Source organism: Leopardus geoffroyi, chromosome C1, assembly GCF_018350155.1.
Source record: "Leopardus geoffroyi isolate Oge1 chromosome C1, O.geoffroyi_Oge1_pat1.0, whole genome shotgun sequence".
Lineage (NCBI taxonomy): Eukaryota > Metazoa > Chordata > Mammalia > Carnivora > Felidae > Leopardus > Leopardus geoffroyi.
In genome coordinates, this window is record NC_059328.1 from 177,438,050 (window position 1) to 177,464,716 (window position 26,667).

General features: G+C 36.3%; 1 protein-coding gene across 4 annotated transcripts in view; it reads right to left on the reverse strand.

The window, feature by feature from the left end:
* The window catches only part of HIBCH (3-hydroxyisobutyryl-CoA hydrolase), a 95,149-nt gene that overhangs the window by 32,428 nt on the left and 36,054 nt on the right, over positions 1 to 26,667 (reverse strand). For all 4 annotated transcript variants that reach the window (XM_045480518.1, XM_045480517.1, XM_045480516.1 and 1 more), the window contains 2 exons: positions 21,461 to 21,513; positions 6,805 to 6,883 (listed from right to left, as the gene is read on the reverse strand). In XM_045480518.1, coding sequence (XP_045336474.1) covers positions 6,805 to 6,883; positions 21,461 to 21,513 — 132 coding nt within the window. The remainder of the gene's footprint in view (positions 1 to 6,804; positions 6,884 to 21,460; positions 21,514 to 26,667) is intronic.

Genomic DNA, 26,667 nt, shown 5'->3' on the forward strand with positions numbered 1-26,667 from the left:
CTCCCTACAATGAATGGCCAGAGTGATTTTTTTTTTAATTTTTTAATGTTTATTTATTTTTGAGAGAGAGAGAGAGAGAGAGAGAGAGAGAGACAGACAGACAGAGTGCAAGCAGGGAAGGGGCAGAGAGATAGGGAGACATAGAATCTGACACAGGCTCCAGGCTCTGAGCTGTCAGCACAGAGCCTGATGTGGGGCCCAAACCCACAACTGTGAGATCATGACCTGAGCTGAAGTCAGATGCCCAACTAACACCCAGGCACCCCACCAGAGTGATCTTTTTAATTACACAAATCTTGATCATGTTTTGCCTTCTACTGCTTAAAATTCTTCCATAACTCTTCCAGAAAGTCTATCCCTCTTAGATTAAAACTAACACTTTCAAAGTCTTCAAGGCCCCCAACCACTTTTTGAAATACATCTCTTACTATACTCACTCACTACATTCCAGCCACTCTGTTCTTCTTTCAGTTCCCCAACATTCTATACTCTACATACATTCTACACCATATACTACCTTCCCCACAGCCTCAGCAGCACTCTTCACAAGTGAAAAAACACTTTGTCCTGAAGTTCTTTCCTCTGCTCCAGGGTAACACATTCTCTCTTTTTGCCCCTACCTCAGTGGCTGCTTCTTTCCATCCCCTACTGCCGGGTCCACTTCCCTTGCTCGACCTCTACATGCTGCTATGCCTAGGCTTGACCTTAGGCTATCCCTACCTCCCTACACACATATTTCCTCAGCACTTTTGGCTCTAGATAACATCTGTATGCTCTTAAGTCCCTGTTATGAACTGAACTGTGTCCCCCACAAAATTTTTAAACTGAAGACTTGACCCCCCCCCCCCCACCATGTGACAATTTGGATATAGGCCCTCTAAAAAGATAAAGTTAAATGAGGTTATAATGCTAGGCCCTAATCCAGTACAACTGATCTTTATAAGAAGAAGACAACAGCACTAGAAGCACAGACACACAGGAAAGGCCATGTGAGGACACAGCAAGAAGGCAGCTATCCAGAAGCCAAGGAGAGAAGCCTCAGGTGAAACCAAACCTTCCAATACCTTGGTCTTAGACTTCCAGCCTCCAGAACTGTGAAAAGTAAATGTTGTTTACATCACCAGTCTGTAGTATTGTTACTGCAGCCCTAACAGACCAATACGCTTCCAAATCTATATATCTAACTTACGCCTTTTCCCTTGAATAGGAAACTCTTTAGATCTGCATTCTAGACATAAGCACGTGGATAATAAGCACCTCAAATATAACATGGCAAAAACACAATATGATTCCCAAAACCCTCTAACTACATGGCTCCTTCCCTAATCAGCCTCATCCATCCAGCCACACAAGCTAAACACCTTGGAATTATTCCTGATTCATCACATGAGTAAGCCAGTTCACTCCAAAACATTTTTCAAATCTATTTTATTCCAACATATAGTTCCATACTACCCCAAGCCAAAATCACCCTCTTCTAGACCTGTGCTATCCAATAGAATTTTCTGTGATGATGAAAATGTTCTATAATCTATGCTATCCAATATGGTAGGCACTAGACAGAATGTGGCTATTAAACACTTGAAATGTGGCTGGTGTGACTAATGAACTAAATTTATTTTAATTTAATTTATATTTAAATAGCTATATGCGGCCAGTAGCTATAATATTATACAGCGTAGTTCTAGATTAATATAATGACCTCCTAACAAGTCTCCCTGCTACTGCTCTTGTAACCCTATAATCCATTATCCTTAAAGTAGAATGATGGTATTAAAATGTAAATCAGACAAAGGGAGTTATGGTAGAGAAGTGGAGTGACCGGGATTTTCCTCATCCCTCCATCATAGCTGTACTAAGGTCAGATCACTTGGAACACCCAGGAAGTGGATCTGCAGAGTGGCAGAAGGATCTCCACAGTTGGAGGGAGACAGCTTGGCAGGATTGAGGTGCCTGTATGTGAATTGGGGGAGATAAAATGGCAGAGGCACAGAAGGGAGGGAAACCCTTTATGCAAAGACAAAAGGGAGAGAGAAGGGGTTGTAAAAGTCAGCATTGAGGAAGGAATGGAAGAAAGACTAATTGTTAAAACAATTATGGTTCAGATAAGAAGAAAATATTTCATCTGTAAAATAAGAACAGTGGTTATAAAGTAAAGTAGTCAGGGGCACCTGGGTGGCTCAGTAGGTTGAGTGTCCAACTTCAGCTCAGGTCATGATCTCACCATTCCCGAGTTCAAGCTCTGTGTTGGGCTCTTTGCTAACGGCTCAGAGCCTAAAGCCTGCTTCAGATTCTGTGTCTCCCTCCCTCTCTGCCCCTCTCCTGCCCATGCTCTCTCTCTCAAAAATAAACATTAAAAAAATTTTTTTTAATGTCAAGAATCCAATAAAAAAATACAAGACATTGGGGTGCCTGGGTAACTCAAATGGTTAAGCAGTCGACTCTTGGTTTTGGTTCAAGTCATGATCTCACAGTTCATGAGTTTGAGTCCCAAATAGGGCTCCACTTGGAATTCTCTCTCTCCCCCTCTCTCTGCCCCTCCCCTGGCATGCACGTGTGCTTTCTCTCTCTCTCTCAATATAAATAAACTTAAAGAAAATTGCAAGGCATTTAAAAAAGCAGGAAAATACTCCCCATAATGAGGTGATAAAACAATCAAAATTGACACAGAATTGACATAATAAACATAAGAATTAGCAAACAAGAACATTAACACAGAATAAGTATATCTTATAGGTTCAAAAAGTTAAGTAGAAACAGAAGATATAAAAAAGACATAAATGATACTTACAGAGATAAAAACCAAGATGAATGTATAAACAGAAAAATATCTGAATGGGAATTAAAGCAAATTACACTTAGTAAAAGATTAGTGAACTTGAAGACACAGGAATAGAAACTATTTAAATGAAAAAATGAAAAGCTTTCAAAGTAAACAATACGTTAATGAGTTTAATATAAGTTTAAATGGAGTTCCTGTAAAGGGAGTGGGAGAAAGAAAAATACTTGAAGAAATAATGTCAACTTTGGAAAATTCAACAAAAACTATAAATCTAAGCTCAAGAAACACAAGCATAAGATGAAAAATACACCACAGCACATTATAATCATTTAGCCCCAAACAAATGATAAGTAGAAAATCTTAAGAGCAGCCAGAGATAATAAAAGCACACTTACAGAAGAACAAAGATGAGGAAAGCAGATTTCTCATGGGAAACATAAACAAGACAGCAATGCAACAACATCTTTAAAGTACTGAAATTTAAAAATCAGAATAGAATAAAATTGTATCCCAGGAGTCAAATCGCTGGCTTCAGCTTTCACCTTAGGAGATTAGAGAAAGAAGAGATGAAACCCAAAGGAGTAAAAGAAAGAAAATAGGATAAGATCAGAAAACAAGAAAATAGAAAATGAAATAAAAAAGATGATTTCTGAGACCAATAAATAAACCTCTAATTAGAATGATCAGAAAAAAAATGAGAAGACACAAATTACTAATATCAAGCACTATAAAGTCTACAAAATACTAAAAAGTTAAGGGAATGTTATAAAAAACTTTATGCTCATAAACTGGACAAATTCCTTACAAGATCCACTGTACTAAAGCTTTTGCAAGAAATAGATAATCTGAATAGCCCTACATCTATTAAATACTTTGAAACTGCAGTCAAAAATCTTCTCACAGAAAAAAATTCAGGCCTCAATGGCTTCACTGATGAATTCTACCAAAGATAGAAAAAAAATTATACTAATTCTACATAAACTCTTTGAGAAAATGAGGCCAGCATTACCCTCATACCAAAACAAAACAAGGACATTACACGAAAATCACAGACCAATGTCTTTCATGAACAGAGATGTAAAAATTCCAAATAAAATTTTAGTATACCAAACCTAAAAACGTATAAAAAGTATAACACATCATATCAGACTGAGATTCATCCTAGTGATGCAGGGTTAGTTTAATGAAAAACCAATCAAAGTAATTCACCACTAACAAACTAAAAAGGAAAAATCAATAATCATCTCAACTAATGCAGAAAAAGTTTTGGCTTTAGAGATCCAAAATCCATTCCTAATAAAAACCCTCAGCAATTTAGGAATTGCTGATAAAGGACACCTGATAAAGGGCACCTAATGAAAAACTTATACCTAACCTCCTACTTGAAGGACTGGATGTTTTCCCTAAGACCAAGAACAAGGCAGGAATACCCACACTCAACACATCTATTCAACATTGTATTGGAGGTTCTATACAGTGCAAAAAACAAATAAGTAAATACTATCCAGATTGGAAAGGAAAATGTAAAACTGACTTTATTTGTAAATGGTATAATTATTTATACAAAAAATCTAATACAGGGGCGCCTGGGTGGCTCAGTCGGTTAAGCAGCCAACTTCGGCTCAGGTCATGATTTCGTGGTCCGTGAGTTCGAGCCCTGCGTTGGGCTCTGTGCTGACAGCTCACAGCCTGGAGCCTGTTTCAGATTCTGTGTCTCCCTCTCTCTGACCCTCCCCTCTTCATGCTCTGTCTCTCTCTGTCTCAAAAATAAATAAACGTTAAAAAAAATTAAAAAAAAAATCTAATACAACCTACAAAAAAAAAATCTACTAGAAATAATGAGTTTAGCAAGTTTGCAGAACACAAAGTCAGTATAGAATCAATTGTATTTCAGATGGCAGTTCAAGATGGTGGCTTAGGAAGAGCCTGAATTTGCCTTCTTCCACAGACATACCAGATCTAAATCTAAATATAGAGCAATTCTTGCAGAAAAAGAACCGAGAACTGATTGAACAGCTTCTGCACAAAAAATGATAGGGGGAACCACATACATAAGAGTAGGAGAGACAGAGACATAGTAACCACAGGAACACCACTCCCAATGTGATAACTGCTGGAACTCTCTGGGGTCAGAGGTGCCAGCAAGCACCACATTTTATATGCCCCCTCCAGCTTCATAGTGCAGATGGGAGCAGGGTCCAGGCACTCTAGTCAACTTAGTAGGGCTGCCCTAGCAAGTCCCAGGTTCCTAGCCCACAACAATTCCGGCTGTCCCCTGAAGGTGCCCACCACAGCCCCAGCTGTCCTGCCAAGGTAACCCCAGAGCAGCACACTCCTGGCCCATGTCTGCTCCACTCCAACCAGCCAAAGCTGCCAGACATACCAGTCTACACAGAGGATGCTCCTAACTCATGGCCACTTCTTTAAGACTAAAAGAGGGAGGTAGCTATTCTAATTCACAGGACACACACACACATACACACACACACAAGAGGAGGAGACACAGGAGTATGTTCCAGACAAAAGAAGATAAAATCTTGGGGTGGGGGAGGGGGGACCTTAATGAAACGGAGATAAGTAATTTACCTGATAAAGAGTTCAAAGTAATGGTCATAAAGACACTCACTGAACTCAAGAATGAACAAACTTCAACACAGAGTTAGAAAATATAGGAACCAAAGCTGAAGAATAACTGAAATGATATAGAAGAACAGGTCAGCATCTGGCAGAGTAAACTACCTAATCAGAACAGCAAAAAGAAAAAAGAATTTTATTTTATTTTTTTACATATATTTAAAAAAAATTTTAATGTTTATTTTTGAGAAAGAGAGAGAGAAAGAGAGAGAGAGAGAGAGCACGAGTAGGGGAGGGATAGATAGAGAGAGGTAGACACAGAATCCGAAGCAGGCTCCAGGCTCCTAGCTGTCAGCACAGAGCCCAAGGCAGGGCTCGAACTCATGAACCATGAGATCATGATGTGAACCGAAGTTGGGTGCTTAACCGACTGAGCCACTCAGGCGCCCCAAGAAAGAAGAATTTTAAAAAATGAGGGTGGACTTAGAGACTTCTAGGAAAATATCAAGTATACAAATATTCACATTATAGGGGCCCCAGAAGGAGAAGAGAGAGAGAAAGGGGCAGAAAACTTATTTGAGGAATTGATGGCTGAAAACTTCCCTAACCTGGGGAAAGAAACAGACATCCAGGTCCAAGAATCAAAGAATCCCAAACAAGATGAACCCAAAGAGACCCAAGCCAAGACATTATAATTAAAAAAAAGCAAAAGTTGGGGTGACTGGATGGCTTAGTCAGTTATCACTACCTAACTTCTTTATAAAGCAACAACAATCAAGACAGTGTAGGGGCACCTGGGTGGTTCAGTTGGTTGGATGTCAGCTCTTGATTTTGGCTCAGGTCATGATCCCAGGGTCGTGGGATTGAGCCCTGAGTCGGGCTCTGAGCTGAGCATGGAGCCTGTTTACAATACCCTCTCCCCCTCCCCTGCTCACACGCACATGTGCTCTCTCTCCCAAATTAAAAAAAAAAAAAAAAAAAAAAAAAAGGCAGGGTGGGGTTGGCATAAATAGAATATATATAAAGATACAGAAGCCATCAGTGGAGAAACAATAGCTTTCTTCAAATGCAGTGTGTGAATGACCACATGTCTATAGGTAAAATAATAAAACTTGACCTAGACCTTCTATCTATATTTCATACCATATACAAAAATTTCAAAAAGGATCATAGATGTGAATATAAGACTATTTTCCCCTAGTAATACTTTACCTAAAATTAAGTACAATTTGTTAGTGCTGCCAATTAAATATTCTTGCTTGCGTGTTTTCAGATACAATTACTGAGCTAATACAACTTCCAGGTGTCTTCCTATTCTAAGTTCTTAAAGATCTCTTTCATTGCTGTTATCTCAACAAGATTCCATCAATTCCTTTAACAACAGTGTAATCTGAAACATATCAAAAGATAATTCTAAAAATGATTATGAAAAATTTGGAGGTTTTTACCGATTGCTGTTTCTGGCATTGCAAAGAGAGACTTCTCAGTAGCCACTCGGAATTGCCCATGAACTGAGACACCAACTCCCTAGGAAAATAAGGCAAAACATTTTAAACCAAGTAAATTATATTCCACAAGAATTTCTTTTAGGGGATACACTGGAGGAAAACCCTGAAACACATAATTTCAGGACAACTTACTGGACAAAAAATATATGGGTAGCCGTGATATGTGGAATAGATTTGTTTTCAATCAGTGTTTTTTGCTATGTTTCATGCCCTCTTCCCCCATTCCCTCTCATTTCAAATCAGATACAGCATTACAGAACAGTGACTCTTCCCAGAACCACTGAGTGCTGCTGTTGGCGGGACCATTCATCAGAGGAGCACAACCAAGTTATTCTAGCTAATTTCAATAGCTTTAAATAGAATATTAACACATTTTATTCATTCACCTATTTCATGGTTTCATTTGTGTATTTCAGAATATTGGCAACACTGGTTTTATCAGATACAACATTTAACGGCCAACTATACAACTTCTAAAAAATGATTACTGAACACAAGTTTTAGAAGATAAGATCTGGCCAAAAGTCTCTGATTTGTTGAATGTCACTGAAAAGGGCAAACTTAATAGTCATCTTTGAATAAACATATTTGAAAAAACATATTTGAATACAATGAAATAAGAGGTATACGTGTAATGACTAAGTATCCAGTTCATGTCAGAGTTCACACTATACACACATTTCCTATGTTGTGTTCTTTTTACATTATTCAGAATTTCTGTTAGATTGTTTTAGTTCTTCTCATTCTTGGTTCTTTTTAACCAGTGTACTCTTCATCATCACAGTATTAAAGGAGTTAAAACATATAAAGTATGTGGAACAATGCCAGGCACTTAAGAGTTCTATAAGCATTAACTAAACAGAAAGGGCCTCACCTCTATCTGGTTCTTCTAATCTTTCGTTACAATTTCTTCAACTCTTTGAAGTGTTTTCATACTCAGTTTTAAGAAAACACTCAAAAACACATGCAATTTCTTACAAATTTTATGTTCTGTATGCTAAGCTTAAATTTTAGAAAACCATGCAAATAAACACGGAAGTGAATATAATTCTTCAGCCACCACCTACATCTTTTGGTGTCAACATTTATAAGTTAAATCTACAATGTCCGATACTCTTTGTACAGGTAAATATCATCGTTATAGGTATTCTATCATGACACAGTCAACTGACAACACTGACCCAAATTCAATTGTATGTATTCCAAGATCACAATCTTACAAATTTTAATGAAAATAGAACATTACTAGTTTCATTAATAATTTATTATACTATTTTAAAAGTCCTTGCTTCATATTCTACTCCCCACTTCAGTTTATCAAATTGTAGATGAAAGTTATCAGTGTTCAGGAATGTCTTGCTAAGAACTTAGAGTTGGAATGGACTCCCAGTTTTTGGACTTTGTTCTTTTGAGTCCCCAGACTCAGAACTGCCTCCCTCTCGGGTTGCACAGTAGGTAGATCTCCAGGCCTCACTGACTGACCCTGTTTCCAACCATACTCCTCTGGTTATTGCCTCCTACCTCTTTTAATTAACCCTGAATTCCACAAATAGCAAGGACTATATCCCCCTTTATTAAATCTGACCATAGCCCCAATCCTAGTCTCCTCTCTTTTTTCCAGATAAAGTTATTAATTTGGTATGTAACCCTTCAGATTTTTTCCCTGTGTATCTCTAACACATATTTGAACAAACATGAATATTTATATGAGACACACACACACTTCAAACTGATCCATGGCAAGCAAGGTATACATAGTATGGCCCAGCTCACCTCTGACCTCATCTCCCGTCACACTTGCTATGCTTATTCCACCAGCCACAGGGCCTTCATGCCATTCCTCCAAAATTCCAAGCCTTTACAATTTCAATTAATCATATAATTTTAAAGTGAGGAAAACATACTAAAGAAGAATACTACCTGCCCCATTGCTGCCCTTTCTCTATGGGAAACTTCTCTGCCCAGAGACTTTGCCCTTCCCTGAGCGGTGGCTGAACTAGGGATGGGCACCCAATTGAGGCACCTTACACCAGAACTGTAAGGCCCAGGGAGCAAAGGGGGAGAAAGAAAAGTGCATTAGACAAGATTCTCACTGTCAGGTATTTAAACTAAAACATGGTGGGCAGCTGTGAGTTGATGACAGCCAAAGCTTAAAGGTCATTTGAAATTTGAGCCGAAGACATGTGAGCCAAGTTAAAGCAGAAACTACATAGGGTGAAGACAAATACATGGAGAAGGCTGCATGCAGCCTGTACAGCACAGAGAACAAAGCAAACATACAAAAAGCAGCGGACACAGTTGGAGAGAAAAAATGACAAACATACTACTTAAATTTGCCTCAAGTCCACACTTGCAGTTCAATTTTTAGGAAGGCAAGCTACGCTACAGATTTTGTCTATGGATTCCTGTGTAATCGCTGTGCTTGTCTAATAACTGCTCCATTCTCTTTTCTGCATCTGTTTCATTAAGTCCATGTTTTCAATTAAAAAAGTCTCTCACCACATTTTTGATTAGAACCAGATCTACATCCTGTCAAGCTTCAGCATCACACAGTATAAGCTGCCTTGTGCCCTTTTTCCTGCTAACAGAGCTCATCCCTGACTAGTCATTTCCATTCTATCTCCTGAAATCCTCCTTACTTGGCAAGAGAACCACCTAACAGCCCAACTTCTCTACACAGGGCCTTATCTACCTCTTGATATCAATAGAGAAAGAAATTTACGAGCCCCATATTCTTTGATCTAGAAACTACAGATCCTGTACTCATTGATTCAGTGCTTTATCTTGTTGTTACATGATACCTTCTGTTTCACCCATAGCTGAAAAAACAATGAATGAAATCAAACACTTCAAGATTTTAGAAAAAATTAATAATGACAAACTTTCAGAATAAGAGATCCTTGCCATAAGTACCATTAGGAGCCAATTTTAAAAGCCTTTCAATTAAGAGGAAAGCTGGGAAAATGCAAGCCACCTCGCTTGGAGATACTACAAATATAAATGCTGATCAATGTTCAAAGGGATATAGCAACTACATGGCAGATTCATATCTAAATTTTGTATCTTATATAAAAGAATCCATTATAGGTTGTTTACAATAAGCCCTCCCTTGAATCTTTAAAAATTTACTGTTATATACTTTTTAAACTCCTTTGCTAGACTAAAAAGGCTTCAAAGTCTTCAATTTTTATTGGATTAATGGTTATACTGTACAGACTTATTCCCCAAATGTAAGATATCATTCTTATTCCTGACTCTTCTCAAATACTCCCCCTGCATCCTTCCAAACCCACTAGTCAAATCTCATTTCATCTAACTGGATTGTATCTGTAGCATTTGGCAGAGCTGTTTAGTCCCTACATCAGGAAACACTTAACTTGACTTTGAGATACCATCACTCTCCTGGTTTTCCTTGTGTCTCATTAATTGTTCTTGTTCTTCTCCTTGACACCAAAATGTTGATCTGCCCTCCTCCCCACCCCCCCCCCCCAATGATCAGATGTCTTTCCTCTGTTCCACTTCACCTGTACTCTCTTCTTTCCAAATTTGTTCCCTAGGTGATCTCTTCCAAGAGCCCCAGGAATTTAAGCACCATAACACTAATGACTTAAATTATTTCTCCATCTTGATTTCTCTAGAATTGCATACCTGGCCACCTATTTCACATCTCCATTTGAAGCTCTAGTATTTTTCTCAATGTTCATATATCAGAAATAATTTCTTGATTTATTGAGAAATAAATTGAGAAATAAATCTCCTTAAATGAGTGGCTCCCTCAGTAAATAGCACCACCATTCACCCAGCTGGTCAGGCCAAAAACCTCAGCATCATCCTCTTTCTTTCTGATCTCCCAATCTCATCTATGAACCTGTCTAGATAGTTCTTACCTCAAAATATACTTTGGATCAGGCCACGGTTCACATCTCCACTGTAACAGCCCAAGTTGAAGTCACTACTATCTCTGCCTGGGCTAGTCTTGCTTCTGTTCTTGCCACAATCCATTCTCTACCCAGCAGCCAAGGAAGCTTATTAAATAAATGTAAATCAGTTGAAGTTTTCTCCTGCCCAAAATTCTCCAGTGACTTCCCATCACATTAAAGTATTACCAAATTTCCTCCTCATGGCCAATAAGGCTCTATGTGATTTCGTCCCTTTTTAGCTCCCTCATCTTAGAGTTTTACCATTTTCCACATTCCTCACTTTCATTCAGGTCAGGCACATTGGCGTGTTGTTTTTTAATAACTTTCTTGACATAGAATACACATTCAAAAGTATACAAATAGTAACAAATGATGAGTATACAGGTCCAGTGGGTTATCCCAAAGTGAACACACCCAAGTAATGAAAATGCAGATAAAAATTATCAGAAATTATTTTATGCGCTCTGTCAACTCATTATTCCTTCTATCCTTCAGGCAACTACTATCCTTCCAACAAAATAAGATTTATGTTTTCTGGTTTTATATTGATATAAATAGGATCATAGAGTATATACTATTTATCCTTTAGTCAACATTTTGTGAGATTCGTTCATGTTGTGTGTAGCAATTTTTTTTCATTGTACAGCAGTCCTTTGTATGAATAATTTATTGATCTATTCTATAAATAGCTAGTTAGGTTTTCTAGTTTGGGACTATTGAAAATAATGATTCGATGCCATTCTTATGCATATCTTTTGGTGCGTAAGTGCATACATTTTGATGAGGTATATATACCAGGGAGTAAAACTACTGGGTCAAAGGACACTAATTCAATCAATTTTTAAAAAATAACAATTTTCAGGGTACGTGGGTAGCTCAGTCAGTTGAGTATCCCAACTTCAGCTCAGGTCATGATCTCACGGTCCTTGGGTTTGAGCCCCGTGTCAGGCTCTGTGTTCCCCTCTCTCTCTGCTCCTCTCCCACTCACATTCTCTCTCTCAAAACTAAACATTAAAAAAAAAAAATTTTAGTAACAATTTTCCAAAGCATTAGTACCAACTTTGTACTCCACCAGAAGTGAGTTTGTTATTTCCTATCCTCACCAATATTTGAATTGGTCTTTCATAATTTTAGCTATTTTAACAAGTATATGTTAATATTCCATCGTTACTTCAATTTGCATTTCCTTGATGATTAATGCAGTTGAATGTTTTGTTACATTTATTTGTTATCTGGATATCTTTGTGATAGGTCTATTCTCATCTATTGCTCATTTTTTCATTGGATTTTTGTATTGATTGTAGAAATTCTTTATGCATCCTGGATATGATTCCTTTACCAGACATATGCATTCCAGGAGCTATTTTCTAGTCATGGTTTGCCTTTTCACTCTTATTGATGACTCAGAATGCACAAAGTTCTTAGTTTTTAAATGTGTTATTTTTGTTTATGGTGCATTTATGTATTATTTAAGTAATCCTTCCCTACCCTTAAGACACAGCTATAAGTGTATGTTTCAAATATTCAGAAATTTCTAGTTATTATTATTGAGAGTTTTCTTAATTCTATTGGGGCCAGAGTCTGGAGATGATTAATCCTTTGAAATTAATTAAGACTAATTCTATGACCAATTTTGGTAAATGTCCCATGCACACATGAAATGAACATATCTGCAGTTACTGAATACATGTTAATTGGATCAAGTTTATTACACAATGTTCAAATTACGTGTGTGCGTGAAAAATATGTGTGTGTATATATGTACTTACATTGAGCTGTTTTCTGCTCCAGATTGTGGTTTTGTCTATTTCCCATCTTAGGACTTTCTACTTTTTAGGATAAAAATGTTTGACAATATCATACCAGTAGAGTTATTTCAGATAGCCAGGGGTTTGTTCCCATAGTTTCTCAGTTTTAACACTACTGTCATATTGTATGTTATGGAACTCATTAAGTATAACTCAGTTCAGCTTCATATTCAGTTATAAACTGAGATTTTTAGATAAATATTTATAAAATAGTTTTCTACAGTTGATTAAGGTCAATAAAATTTTCAGAATCTGACTTCAGTGATCTTAAGAGGGTGAAGATTTGAACAGAGTTTAACAGACTGAACTAAGCCCTACCTGCTAAGGAAACAAATAATGGAATTTAGGGCTTGCCAAATTGGGCCCCTCAATGCAACACCCTAGGAGTTAAGGTCACCTGAATCCAGACCAGCCCTCACCTGGAGTGAAGCCCAGCTACACATCCTTCCATCCCTGACGGGATCTAGATGATTGGAATTACTAGTGCTCTCAACCTAGACACCTGCTAGAAACAAAGGCACATCTTCCTTGAAGGAAGATAATGTCATCCTAGGGCTCAAATAATAGTCAGTTAGAAGTAACTAGCCCTGATTAGAAATAATCCAACATATAAGAAAGGACCACATGACTAACACCAAAAGAAACAATACACAGCAGATTCACAGGGCATACAAATTTGGATTTGTTATAGCTAACCATTCTATAACTATGAAATGTCCTTCTATATCAAATAAGTTTGTCATAAAATTTACCTTGTTATTAAAATATGTCAACTGTCTTTTAGTTTAGTGGTGGTATGGTATCTATTTTACATTTAACCCTTCTGTGCCTTTTATTTATGGTGTCCCAAGCACTCGGACATTCTTTTTTACTTTTATTAATAGTAAACAATCATCATTGCAGTACTGTGCTCACATTGTGCTAATAAAGTAAAATGAATTTGATCCATTTTTACAACCTAGTATAAAAATGCTAATAGGGACAAACAAAAAACAACTAAACAATATATGAACGTAGTCAAACTCATACTGCCATAAGAATAACAATTACTTATTTAAATTTTATAATCTTTAAAGGCAAAATTTAGGCAATCTAAGACTTTTTTAATTAAGAGACACAGATGAGTTTTTAGACTGTTTGATAGATGGAAAAAGCTGACATAGCTTTATTTAAGGCTTTTTACAAAGATCTTAGAATTACTTAAAAAGCAGTTAAATTCTTTACAATGCAAATATGTTAATTAGCAACTAGAAATAAGCACCACTTATATATTTCCAGATAATATTACTATTTGAGACAAAAACATTGTAAAAATTGATAATTACAAGAATATTTAAAGTTAACCTAAGATATAGTCAACCATTCCATTATTATATTTATTTTTTTATGTTTATTTTTGAGAATGAGAGAGAGATAGACAGACAGAGAGCGAGCAGGGGAGGGGCAGAGAGAGAAGGAGACACAGAATCCGAAGGAGGCTCCAGGCTCTGAGCTGTCAGCACAGAGTCCAACACATGGATCCAACTTGTGAACAGTGAGATCATGCCCTGAGCCAAAGTCGGACACTTAACCGACTGAGCCACCCAGGTAGTCCCCATGATTTATGTTAATGGCAAGATTATTCTCTCCACAAACAAACAAGGACACATGTGGAACAATTTAATTTGGTGCTTGAAAAGGAAATGTTCCAGATAATAGTATTGTATTAATGTTAAATTTCTTGATTTTGGTGTCTTTATTCTTAGGCAATACGCACTGAACGATTTAACAATAGTTATCACGTCTCTAACTTTCTCTCAAATGGTTAAAAAAATTCTTCACACATAGATGCAGAAGAGAGGAAAAGAGAATGATAAACATATGTGGAAATAACAGGGAATATGACGAATACATAAGAGTTCTCTGTACTGTTATTGCATCTTTTCCGTAAACTTGAAGTTGTTTCACAATAAAAATGCTTTTCTAATTAAAAAAATAAATTAAAATTAAAATTAAATGTTACAGAGTAAACAGAGCCAACAACCACCATTAAGAAAGCAACTAACCGAGAAAGGCACACAATGGGATGATGTGACTAATGCTTATACAAAGAGTCATGGATTTAAATTCTAATCAGGGAGAATGAGGAAGCTCCTGCCCAGAATGAACACTGCATCACAGTATCAAAGAGTATGTGAGAGTCCTCTCTCATCATCATTCAGGGTTTGAAACAGTGCTTTCAAATAGGTATAAGTTTCTGTTAGAAATTCAAACAGGTTTTTCATTGTACATTACTTCACTATAGTATAGAAGTTAATATCATAAATATACAACAAGTTTCATAGTGTATCTCTGGGACCACATGCATCAGATTTGCAGTCTGATCAGCAGTCTCCACAGTGAAAACAAAGACTTTATTATGCTTCTCGCATTAATATTAATAGGCTAGTACTGCATATTAATGATACTAATACATTGATTACATAATGTTAATGTATTTTAACACCCCTGCTTTGGATGCATAATTCATATTATTTCTGAATGAAAATTATATTCAGCAGAACCAAACAATCGAGATAAAAATATTTATTTAGATATTAACAGTCTACCATTCTTCAGGTATAGTTTTAAGTAAAAAAGCCAGAGGGATACTTGAAAGTTGCTAAGAGAGGAAATCTTAAAAGCTCTCATCACAAGAAAAAAAAAGACTTTTGTTAACCATTTGTGGTGATGGATATTAAATTATTGTGGTAATCATTTTGCAGTAGATACACATTCCAAATCATTACACAGTACACCTAAAACTAACACAATGTTATAGGTCAATTATATTTCAGTTTAAGGAATAAATGAATTTTGGCATGTCATACCTTAAAGCATAAATTTGAAATAACTTAAAAATATTCAAGGTTTTTTTTTTTACCTCAATGAGCACATTGCTCAATATATGCATATTGATGAATTATGTATGTACACGTGTCCAACTATAACATATACGTATCTGTAACATATTGCACATTTCATTTATTTATTTATTTTTGAGAGCGTGAGAGAGAGGATCTTAAGTAAGTTCTATCCTCAGCACAGAGCCTGATGCAGGACTTGATCCCACAACTACAGGGATCGTGACCTAGCTGAAGTCAAGAGTAGGATGCCCAACTGACTGAGTCACCCAGGAGCCCCAGCTCATGCTATATTTATACACTTAACAGAAGTTTAAAAAGAAGTTCTAAGAAACCACTGCTTTATATCATATACTTAAACAAAAAGGATTATTACACTAGGAGTACTCTTACTCGACCTTTGATTTACCAAGGATTTCCATTAATTCTGTAAAGCATATTAACTAACGTCCATATTAACTAGCACCTGAAAACTACTCTCTGGCTACTTTTTGATACAATTTCATACTACGATCTGTGGAGTTTAGAGTTTAGGAAATGTTAGTCATATGTATTTCTAGTCTGTTTATGCCAGTCGTACTTGTATAGTAAGTATGTGCTTTAAATAAAATTCATTGTAAACTGATAAGAGTATAAAAATAAAGAGTTGGTTCTATGAGAACCAGGTTGAATACTCTAGAAAAATATGAAAAAGACAAGTCACTAAAAAAATTTGGTATAGGGGAAAGAGAGTAATTATTTCAACTGGCTTTATCTTTAGTAATATTGTTATTCTAAAACTAGTATATGTATTAGGACACAGCAAATCTGTAACAGTGTTAACATTATTTAAAAAAAGATGTTTAATATAAAAAAGATACCAATATCAAAGAAGTAAAAATCTAAATATGAATAGATGTATTAACTCAGGACCTATCTTCTCATAAAAACAAGATCTGTATTCTTAGTTCTGTTCACTGAAAGAGTGTAGAAACAATTATCAACTTAACTAGTGCCCAGGCTGTTATTGCTAACTACCATTTTCTACTAGAAGTAACCAGAGCTGTCTTGGAGAAACAGCTGACTTTCAGGTCTGGGGAATGCAGCATACAAGAGGAACCTAGGATATGCTCTTTACCACAAAACAAACTATCAAAGACTTCTGGGGCACAGTAGCCAACTTGAAATTTCCCATGACAAGGCCATTCTTCTAATTTGCCTCTTCTGGACCCCTTTTATTCAGTGCCTTTTATAGGGTCCTTGTTCTGCCCCTGGCCAATAAACATTGGGTGTTTTTTGTTTGTTTTAGGATTCCATTCTGGACTTACTTTGGTTGTCACTCTTTCTGTCACATTTCCTTGCATAATCTTTTCTATTGTCAAGTTTTCAATACAAGGCAGCTCTAAGAAAATGAATTTCTGAAAAAAATCCTCAGATTCTACAAAACTGCACAGAGCTTACAGGAAAAATAGAGTTTGGGCAGTCTGCTCCAAACCTACGCAACTTTGTAATCTGAATGCTAACAGAAACTGTAAATGGTCTCAGGGACCTGATCTAGATCACCCAGTCAGGCATCTCATTATAAACAAAGAATACCAGAGCAGATATTTAAAATGCACAAAAATAAAGTGGAAACAATGGCAATACTTTAATCAGGGCAGGACCAGCAGGTGTGGAGAACAAAGCAGGTAGAAATGCAACTAAAAGCCAGTGGGGCTGCCCTTAAACATCCAAGTGCCGGGTGTGTGTGTGTCGGGGTGGGGGGGGTGTGGGGTATGGGGGGGTAGCTCTGGGTGGAAGCTGCCCAACAAGTATTTAATTTTCTTAAAATATAGACAAGAGAATTCCTATTCACTGTACATCAACAGATCTAAGCACTTTTTTCCTGCATAGCTGATGATTATATATTTATTGCCACTATCCTATCTCCCCTTGTCTAGAAAAAAACCCTGCATATGAACCAACACAACTTTTACATTATTGCTAACATGATTTCACCACTTACCAATCACTTATGAGTTAATTCATGCTCCAGAAGCACACACTGTAGAGCATACTGTGCCTACACGAGTCCCAAACTGAACTTCTTGCCCAGGCAACACCCTGATTTTCAGACTTGCATAACCAACACTTTTGTTCAGACACAACCCACCCATGTGGATAGTCCACAGGCATTTCACATTTAACAAGCCCGAAATTAAACTCATCTCTGTTCACCCTCCCGTCTACACCGCCTGCCATTCTTCCTCCAAAATCTCAGTGAACAGTCCACCCTTCATTCGAGTGCCCACACTAGACCTGGAACTCAAGCTTGCCTCCTCCTCCTCTTTACCCTCCCATGTTCTAGCCCTCATCAAATCCCAAGTCTCCTAAATATTGCCCATAAATCTAATTTTCAGGTCCTTGATGCTACCCTAGTCCAAAATCACCATAATCTCTCACCTGGATCCCTGCAATAACTTGCTAAACAATCTCTTTACTTCCATCCCTAACCCCCTCCAATCTGTTCTTCCCACAAGAGACTTATCTTTCTAAAATGCAAACCTGATCAAGCCATCTCCCCATCTAAAAGCACTTTAAAGGCTCTCCTTACTGATTTTAGGATAAACTACCCAACATAGCTTATATAAAAGGACTTATCTAGCTTCCTGCTTACCTTTCTGGCCTCAGACTTTAACCACTATCTCCTTCACACTCCAAAATCCAGGCACACTGATGTTTACCCAAACACACATTCTCTCATCTCCTTTTACATGTCTCTATCTTCTCATTTTGCCCACTGTCCTTCCACACTACATCAACCCCTTATACACATTAGCAATCATATTTCTCCACTATTCCCAACTTGTTCTTTCCTGACTGCTGATAGAACTTCCTCCAAGATGCTTCCCCTACACCAGCCCTTTCACTAAAGTACTCACACATATTTACACAGTTGAGGATGGTACTGTTGTGTATTTCCAGAATACCTGTCCCTGCCTCTCTCTACTGGAAGCTCCATAAGGAAAGAAAACATATCTGCCTTGTTTACTATTTTAGCCCAGAGTCTAACCAGTATTTAGTACACATAGATTAACTTTTGATGGTTGGGTGAAATAGTGGAGAATAATCTCAAATAATGGCTAAAATCATAATGAACCTCTTGTTAACATTAAACCTCTTAAGTCAATATATCGGGAGGAGAATGAGCTCATTTTAAGGGCAAGAGGAGCTCCCTCCCCCTTTCTTCTTAGTACAATAATCTGATGCCTCAATAAGGAACCGAGCCCTCTAGACCACAAATCATTCAACCCAACATGGTGTATGGATGACATGGTAGATGAAACAGAGGCAGGGTAAGGATGGCACAGGGAGGAGGTGCCTGCCTCTTGACCAAGAACCTAGGGGAAATTCACAATTAAAAACAAAATGAACCAAAATCCTACGAATATATCCACAGGAAAGGGCCAAGGAAAAAAGAAAAGAACTCCCTGTAGATCTGAGAATCTGCAAGTCTGTAGAAGTTGCCAAGAATATCCATACTCCTAGAAAGTCAAAGTTCTATACTGAGTTCTATATTGAGTCAGAACACAATACCTTAAAACGGTGGATAAGGGAGGCAACAAAGCCAAGGTCCTGGTAAGGAAATACAAGCACCTCCCAATTCTGCCTTTAGATATCCCTGAGTCAGGGGGAAAAGAGTAAAGTGGAGAATCAAGGGTTCTATCTAATAAGACAGACAAGGGGTAAAATAGAGCTAAAAAGTATAGGAACTTCTGTTAGAGGATAATCCATTGCAACTTCAAAAATACAACCCAATGTTTACCTATGAAAAAGGCTGAGAAACTAAATGACCCTAAAAATTTACTATCAGAAATTGTGCAACTAAAAGCCATCCTAACTCTCCCCTAAAAAGGCATACGGAAATCATAGAATACCATAGGGAGAGAGGGAGACCCTACCCCTCTCTATCAAGACAAAGAGGATAATCACCCACACTGGAAGAAAGTTCAACATGAGCACAGATAAAAATGAATGCATATAAGCACATATTCTACACACTTTGAAATCCAATGGAAATTTCCTAATTCTTCCTTTCACAGCCCCTGCAGTCTCATACCCCTGTCTATGCCTTTAAACTTTAAATTTTCCATTATATTGATCATAAAGCCTTTTGCTAGCAGCATCTTAGGACACTTTGAGAGATACAACAATACCATACTGCACCATATTTTGAGTTGTGGGGGGGGTGGCGAACTTTATTTCTATTATAAAATGCATTGTGGGAAGAGAAGAGAAAGAAGGAATGGAGAAAAGGAGAAGAAAGGAAGGAAGAAAGAAATTTGAAAGCTCTTTAAATCCAGTTCAGTTGAGAGGGAAATGGGGAAGGAACTACACATACAGAGAAAATTTTAAAGATTTTTCTCTGTTCTATATCTACTTAAAATTAATATTGATTTTTAGGCATTTTCCTTTCTATATATACATATATATTAATGTGAAAAAATATGAATTTAGATGTTTAAACTAAAGGGAAAAGGAATTAAAAATATGTCTTTCTGGGAAACAGAATGACCTATTCTTTCAAATTGCTCATAATAAAAAAATTGTTAATCTATTGCAAAAACACTGGAATGACATAATCTTCAACAATTTTGAAGTGAAGAAGTACTTAGCAAACATTTTTTATTTTACCATAGACTAAAATATGGAGTAAAGTTTCAAATTTCTGAAATCTAAAACATAATGGAATATAGCCATCCCCTCTACAAAGTTTCACGCTACTTACTCTTCATGATAGAGAACGTAAGTAAAATTGTTACTTTCCTTGATTGGGAAAAAAAAAGTTTATATAAGAAAAAGAAAAAAACCACAAAAATAAAAGCAAGCTCTACGGTGCCATCTTTTGGATTGTTCAAGTGTTCTTAACATGTTAGTAAGAATGCCCAGTATTTTTTTTATTTTCATTTTTTTCCTGGTTCCTTCCACATTCACAAGGCAGCTCTTCCTTCAACATTCCCATTATTTTCCTTCCCTTTATTCTGCAGTATTTTTTTCAGGGATTTTCTTCCCCAGTATTTGGACAAAGAAAGCAGGGTCAACCCATGCTCAGTAACTGTCAACAAGCCAAGAAGTACATGTGGCCCGTTGATCCTACTTTCTAATCACAGCTGTTAGTAGAGTCCCTTCCCAAAATGATGTGCAAGATCTAAGCAATTCCCAGTGCCCAAGAGGCTTTATTTAGTTTGGTTCTACCAGAAAAAGAGGGGTCTTCTTATAGTCCCAAAGACTAAATCTCTGAAACACTGAACATGGAATCTTTGAAATTCTGCCCTTTGGCTTCCTACAACCTACTTAAATCCTTTCTTTTCTTGCCATGAAGGTACATTCTGACCTCTCACTTTCTTAAAGGCTTGTCTTTGGTATAGCCAGTGCCATGCAATTTTCCACTTTTTCTGTAATTATTTCATGTTTTTCCAAGTTTATTCAAGGCCAAATACATTTAAGACTTCTTTGTAACTGCACAGACACAACATAGATATTTGTAACTGATAAGAAACGCAGTTTCAGAAAACTTCATAAAGTACCCAAACACTTTCACTGAGGTGAGATTTTGTGCAATAGATACAATTTAGGCAAACACATCCCCAACCACTCAGTCTAAGAAAACCTTAACATTCCAGGTGCTTTTCTGAAGCTGTTGGAAGCAGTTTATTTATAAGTAGAAAAAACACTCTATGTAACAAGAAAAAATTCAATCGTTCTGTTGGTTAAAAAAGCTTGCTAATTCAAGAAACTAAAACAGTATATAACATAATTAAGAACATATTCTTTTGGGTGGAAATAAGTCTAAAAGTGTTATATGCAAATATTATATCCTAAACCTAGAAAGCTCCAAAATCCAAACATGATTTTGTTTCAATGAGTTCTGCCATATTACATTAATCATCTCACTTCTGATTAATAATGACTAACTTATTTTTAATAAACTCACATATCAATGATGCGTGTAAAATAGTCTACTCACCCCACCCATTGTAATGCCATGAATAAGTGCAACATATGGTTTCTGGCAAGAACCTAAAAGAAACAGAGCTATAATTAGTTACAATGTTTAAAATATATTCACTTTTTCAAAAATCACATATTACACTAACTCTGAATATTTTCCCTAGAAAAATTTTGTAAGAAATACCAAAGTAGCTAAATATATGGCTTGTAAAATATGTTTTTAAAATGTCGATTTCTACACAATCCTGATCATCTATTTAATTTAGCAATTCAACACTTCAATTTCAAACAAAATGAAAGCCTTTTATAGCTCAGCCATTGAAAAATGTAATTAAGATTTACTTTATAAGCCATGGCTGTTTATGTACACAGTTGTATTCAAAGGAATGTAATTTGTTTTCAATACATCTAAAGTATTTGGATACAAAGAGAAGTGCAGCATACAGTAAAAAGCAAGGACTGGGAGTCAAAAGACCCAGATTCTGGTCTCAGCTTTGTCATTAACTATATCCAACTATATTCAACATATATACTGGCATCAGATGTACCCCACCCCCCGACATGTACACACCTATATATTGGCAATTCAACACATATATAGCTTTTGGTATACATACACATACACACACACACACACACACACACGTTAATGTATATGCACATATCATATATGTGTATGTGATACACATGTAAGTTTCCTCATCTATTAAACAATGAGAATATTAATGAGAATATATGGCCTCAGAAGTTCCTTTCAGCTCAAAAATTCTGTAAAATTTTACTCTGTTCCTTTCCCTTTTTTCTTTTTCCTCTGAGAGGGGGAGTTGCTTATAACAAAAATGTAAATCACTGAGCTTCTGTTACAGCTTGTTGCCAATATTACTTCCTTAGTGAAGACCACAAAAAAAAAACTTCAGTTTTTTTGGTTTCTCTTTTGGACTTTATTATTTTTTCTTTTTGATTGAAATGTAGTCAACATACAACGTTCGTTATATTAGTTTCAGGTGTAAGACATAGTGACTCAACAAGTTTATATACATTATGCTATGGTCACCACCATTGTAGCTACCATCTGTTACCATGCAATGCCACTATAATATCATTGACTATATTCTCAATGGGCTGTACCTTTTATTCCTGACTTATTCATTTCATAACTGGAAGACTGTATTGCTCACTCCCCGCTTCACTCATGCCTCTACCCATGCCTCTATCCTCTTTACCTCTGGCAACCATCAGTTTGTTCTCTGTATTTATGGGTCTGTTTCTGCTGTCTGTTTATTCATTTGTTTTTTTAGATTTCACATATAAGTGAAACCATATGGGATTTGTCTTTCTCCTTTTTCATCTATCATAATACCCTCCAGGTCCATCCATATTGTCACAGATGGCAAGATCTCATTCTTTTTTTAAGGTTGAGTAATATTCCATGTAATGTAGAAGGGTAAAACTACAGTTTTAACACATCTAGCAGTTCTGTAAATGTTTCCAATTTGCCAAATAAGCCATCAAAGCACATTTCCAGAATTAATTTAATCCTGATTTCATATTTGCAAGGACTTCCACAGCCTTCAGTCTTGAGCTAGAATTCCCTTCAATCTTGAACTGAAATTCCCTACGGAACTCTAATTCCCTAGAAACTATGGAAAGAAGTTTCTCTATTGAGATGGGGATACACAATCCCCCCATTTCAGCTATAGATATATATATTTCAGACATAAAACATTAGAAGCTAATTGATGCAGTGCATAAAGCCACAATCTGTCAAATTCCTTATTAGCTAAAATAGGTCACTACAAGGTATAGAAATTAAACCTTGAACGCTTCCTATTTTTTTTTACCCAACTGCTTCGAGGTTTTCTCCTATCTCTTTTTATTTAGTATAGAACTGCACTAATATAGTAGCCACTAGCCAAATGTAGCTATTGAAATTAAAATTAATTACAGTTAAGTAAAATTTAAAATTCAGTTTCTTGCTCACACTAGCCCCATTTCAAGTTCTCATTAGCCACATGTGGCTGGTAGCAATCACGTTGGACAACACAGATACAGAATAATTTCATCATTGCAGAAAGTCCTATTGGATATCACTGGTATAAATTTTCAAAATGAGTAAGCCATTCTAAGTAAATCTGATACACAGAATTTGAGACTTAAAGAAGTGAGAGATGTCCATTCAATCCAGCTCACTGAGTTAAATCAAGAAACAGCCTCTTTTCCCCACTCCTACTTCAAAGATATATAAATTCTAGGAAAAAAAAATTTTTTTAATGCACATCCAAGTTCAAAGCCAAACAAAGGATATCCATCAGTGCCATAACAAACCCAAAATCAATAGCTGAGGAGAAGCTACAGCCAATAATGGTGAGTGAGCGTGTATTTATTTTAAGTCAGAAAGAAATTCTAAGGGTGCCTGGGTGGCTTAGTCAGTTAAGCCTCTGACTTCGGCTCAGGTCATGATCTCGTGGTTTGTGGGTTCGAGCCCCATGTCGGGCTCTGTGCTGACAGCTTAGAGCCTGGAGCCTGGTCTGGATTCTGTGTCTCCCTGTCTCTCTGCCCCTCCCCTGCTCACACTCTGTCAAAAATAAACAAACATTAGAAAACAAATTTTTTTAAAATAAATTCTAGGCCATGTAATTTATGAAATGGACCACCTGCATAAAAGCTCATGCTAGGAAGAGCTATTGGATATGCAAAACATGACTAGAAAACCCATCTGCTGAGCCAGGAAGTCAATAAATTCCTTCCAGGAGAGGGAGAGAAAAAGCATGCTCAAGTACAGGATAACAAGCACCACCACTACCACTGCACAAAAAAATCAAAACACCCCTAACAAATTTGCAATAGAAGTAATATCCATAACCTGGTAAAATAAATAAATAAACAAACAAATAAATAAATAAATGTCTACAAAAAGATAATACTAAAAATTAAAATTGTAAAAGCTTTCCCATGGACATCAGAAATAACACTACAATCATTCAACATTGTAACGGAGGTCCTATCCCCAAAATATAGGAAAATTCATAATATAAAAACTGTAGAGACAGAGGTGAAAAAAAATTATGTGCAGATGGTATAACTGCCTATGTAGAAACGCCAAGAGAATCTATAGAAGTATCATTAGAATAACAAATTTCAGCAGGGCTGCTAGATATAAGAACCAAATTTAAATTTCAAATCACTTCAATATGCCAAAGACAGTAAATTACAAAATTTAACGGTAAAAATTACAACTAAATGTAGTAACAAAAAAGTAAGCTACCTAAGAATAAAACTTAAAAAAAAAAAAAAGCAGGAAGATCTTTATGAATAAAGTTACAAAACATTATTCAAGGATATAAAAAGTCAAATCTGATGAAAAGTTCCAAATTGGTTTAGGGTAATAGTTACCCAAGTTTACTAAAAGTTATTGAATTATATATTTGAAATGGGTGAGTTTCATGGTACGCAAACTATTAACTCCACAAGTTTTTATGTGTTCATACAGATATGCCACACGCATAGATGGGAAGACTCAACGTGAAAGACGTCAATTCACCCTAACCTATAATTGCCATTCCAATCAAAACCTCAATGGAATCTTCAGTAGAGCCAGACAAAATAAAACTAAAATTCTAAAATTCATATGTAAGATCAAAAGCCTAAGTGTAGCCAAGACAATTCTAAAAGAAAACAAAGGCAACTTACACTACTAGATAGAAACATATCTTACAGCTGTAATAATTGTGACATTGTAGTTTCATCATAAGTACAAATAGACCACTGAACAAAGAAGCCCAGAAACAGACCAGGTCACATATAAGAACTTTATACCTGACAGAGGTATCATTAACATCAGTGAAAAAGGCATGAAATTTACACATAAAAGAAATCACAACATCTGGCTTTCTAGCTGAAAACTAAAAGTTAAAGGATGTCACATACAAAAAACTATCTCAAGTACATTAAAGACTTAGAGTACAAAGAGACAAAATATTGAAACTATTAAAAGAAAATATGACATCTTAATAACCTCAGTGTTATTACATGGTTTAATGCAAAAAAGCATAAATCATAAAGGAAAAGAATATATGCATTTCAACTCATCAAATAAAAACTTAGATATACCAAAAAATAACCTGAAGTAGCAAACAGAGAGAAGTATTTGTAGTTTACAAAAACGAGGAATCCAGAATACATAAAGACCTACACAATCAGTAAGAAAAAGACAATCCAACGGAAAGATGAAGAAAGGATGACACTGAAAAGAAAATCTAAATGATTACTTAAGAAAACACCTTCTATCAGGGCGCCTGGGTGGCTCAGACGGTTGGGTGTCCGACTTCGGCTCAGGTCATGTTCTCACGGTTCATGGTTGGAGCCCCGCATCGGGCTCTGTGCTGACAGCTCAGAGCCTGGAGCCTGCTTCTGATTCTGGGTCTCCCTCTCTCTGGCCCTCCCCCCGCTCACGCTCTCTCTCTCAAAAATAAATAAACATTAAAAAAAAAGAAAAGAAAACACCTTCTATCTCACCAATATGCAATGAAATACAAATTAAAGCCACAGTAAGATATTAAACATGCAAAGTTGAACACAAAAAAATGATGGAAACAACATGCAAAAAATAAAGTCTTGTACTTTAGAGAAGAATCTGGAAACAGCTGAAGACCTATAAACTATGATCCATCCATTCTGCTTCTATTATTCCTAGAGAAACTTTTGTACATAGACACTAAGGGGACCATATCTGTATTAGTAAAAATTTGAAATAACCTAAAATATTAATTAATGTAGAACAGAAAAGTAATGTGGGATACATTCATAATACAGAATACTACCCAACAGTTTCGTTCCATGTTATTAAAAACAACTTATGCACTGGTATATATAGTAAGATGTTACTTCTATAAATTTCAAAACCACACAGTAATACTACTTTTGTTCATAAATATACAGTAAAAATATTAAGTATGGTCTAGTAGAATACACTAAAAACTAACAACAACAGTTGCTCCTTGAGGAGAGATAATGGTTGCTTCTGGGGAGAGAAAAGAATGGCACTAAGGAAAACAACAGAGCCAACTAAAGTATAAGTTTAAAACATGTAGTATTTTATCTCTTCTAAATAAATCTTAAAACATCAAGCAAAAATAAAATATTAATGTCTGTTCATTCTGGCTGGTGGGTACACAATTATTTATTATATTATTCCCTGCAACTTAACATTTGAAGCACATGCTT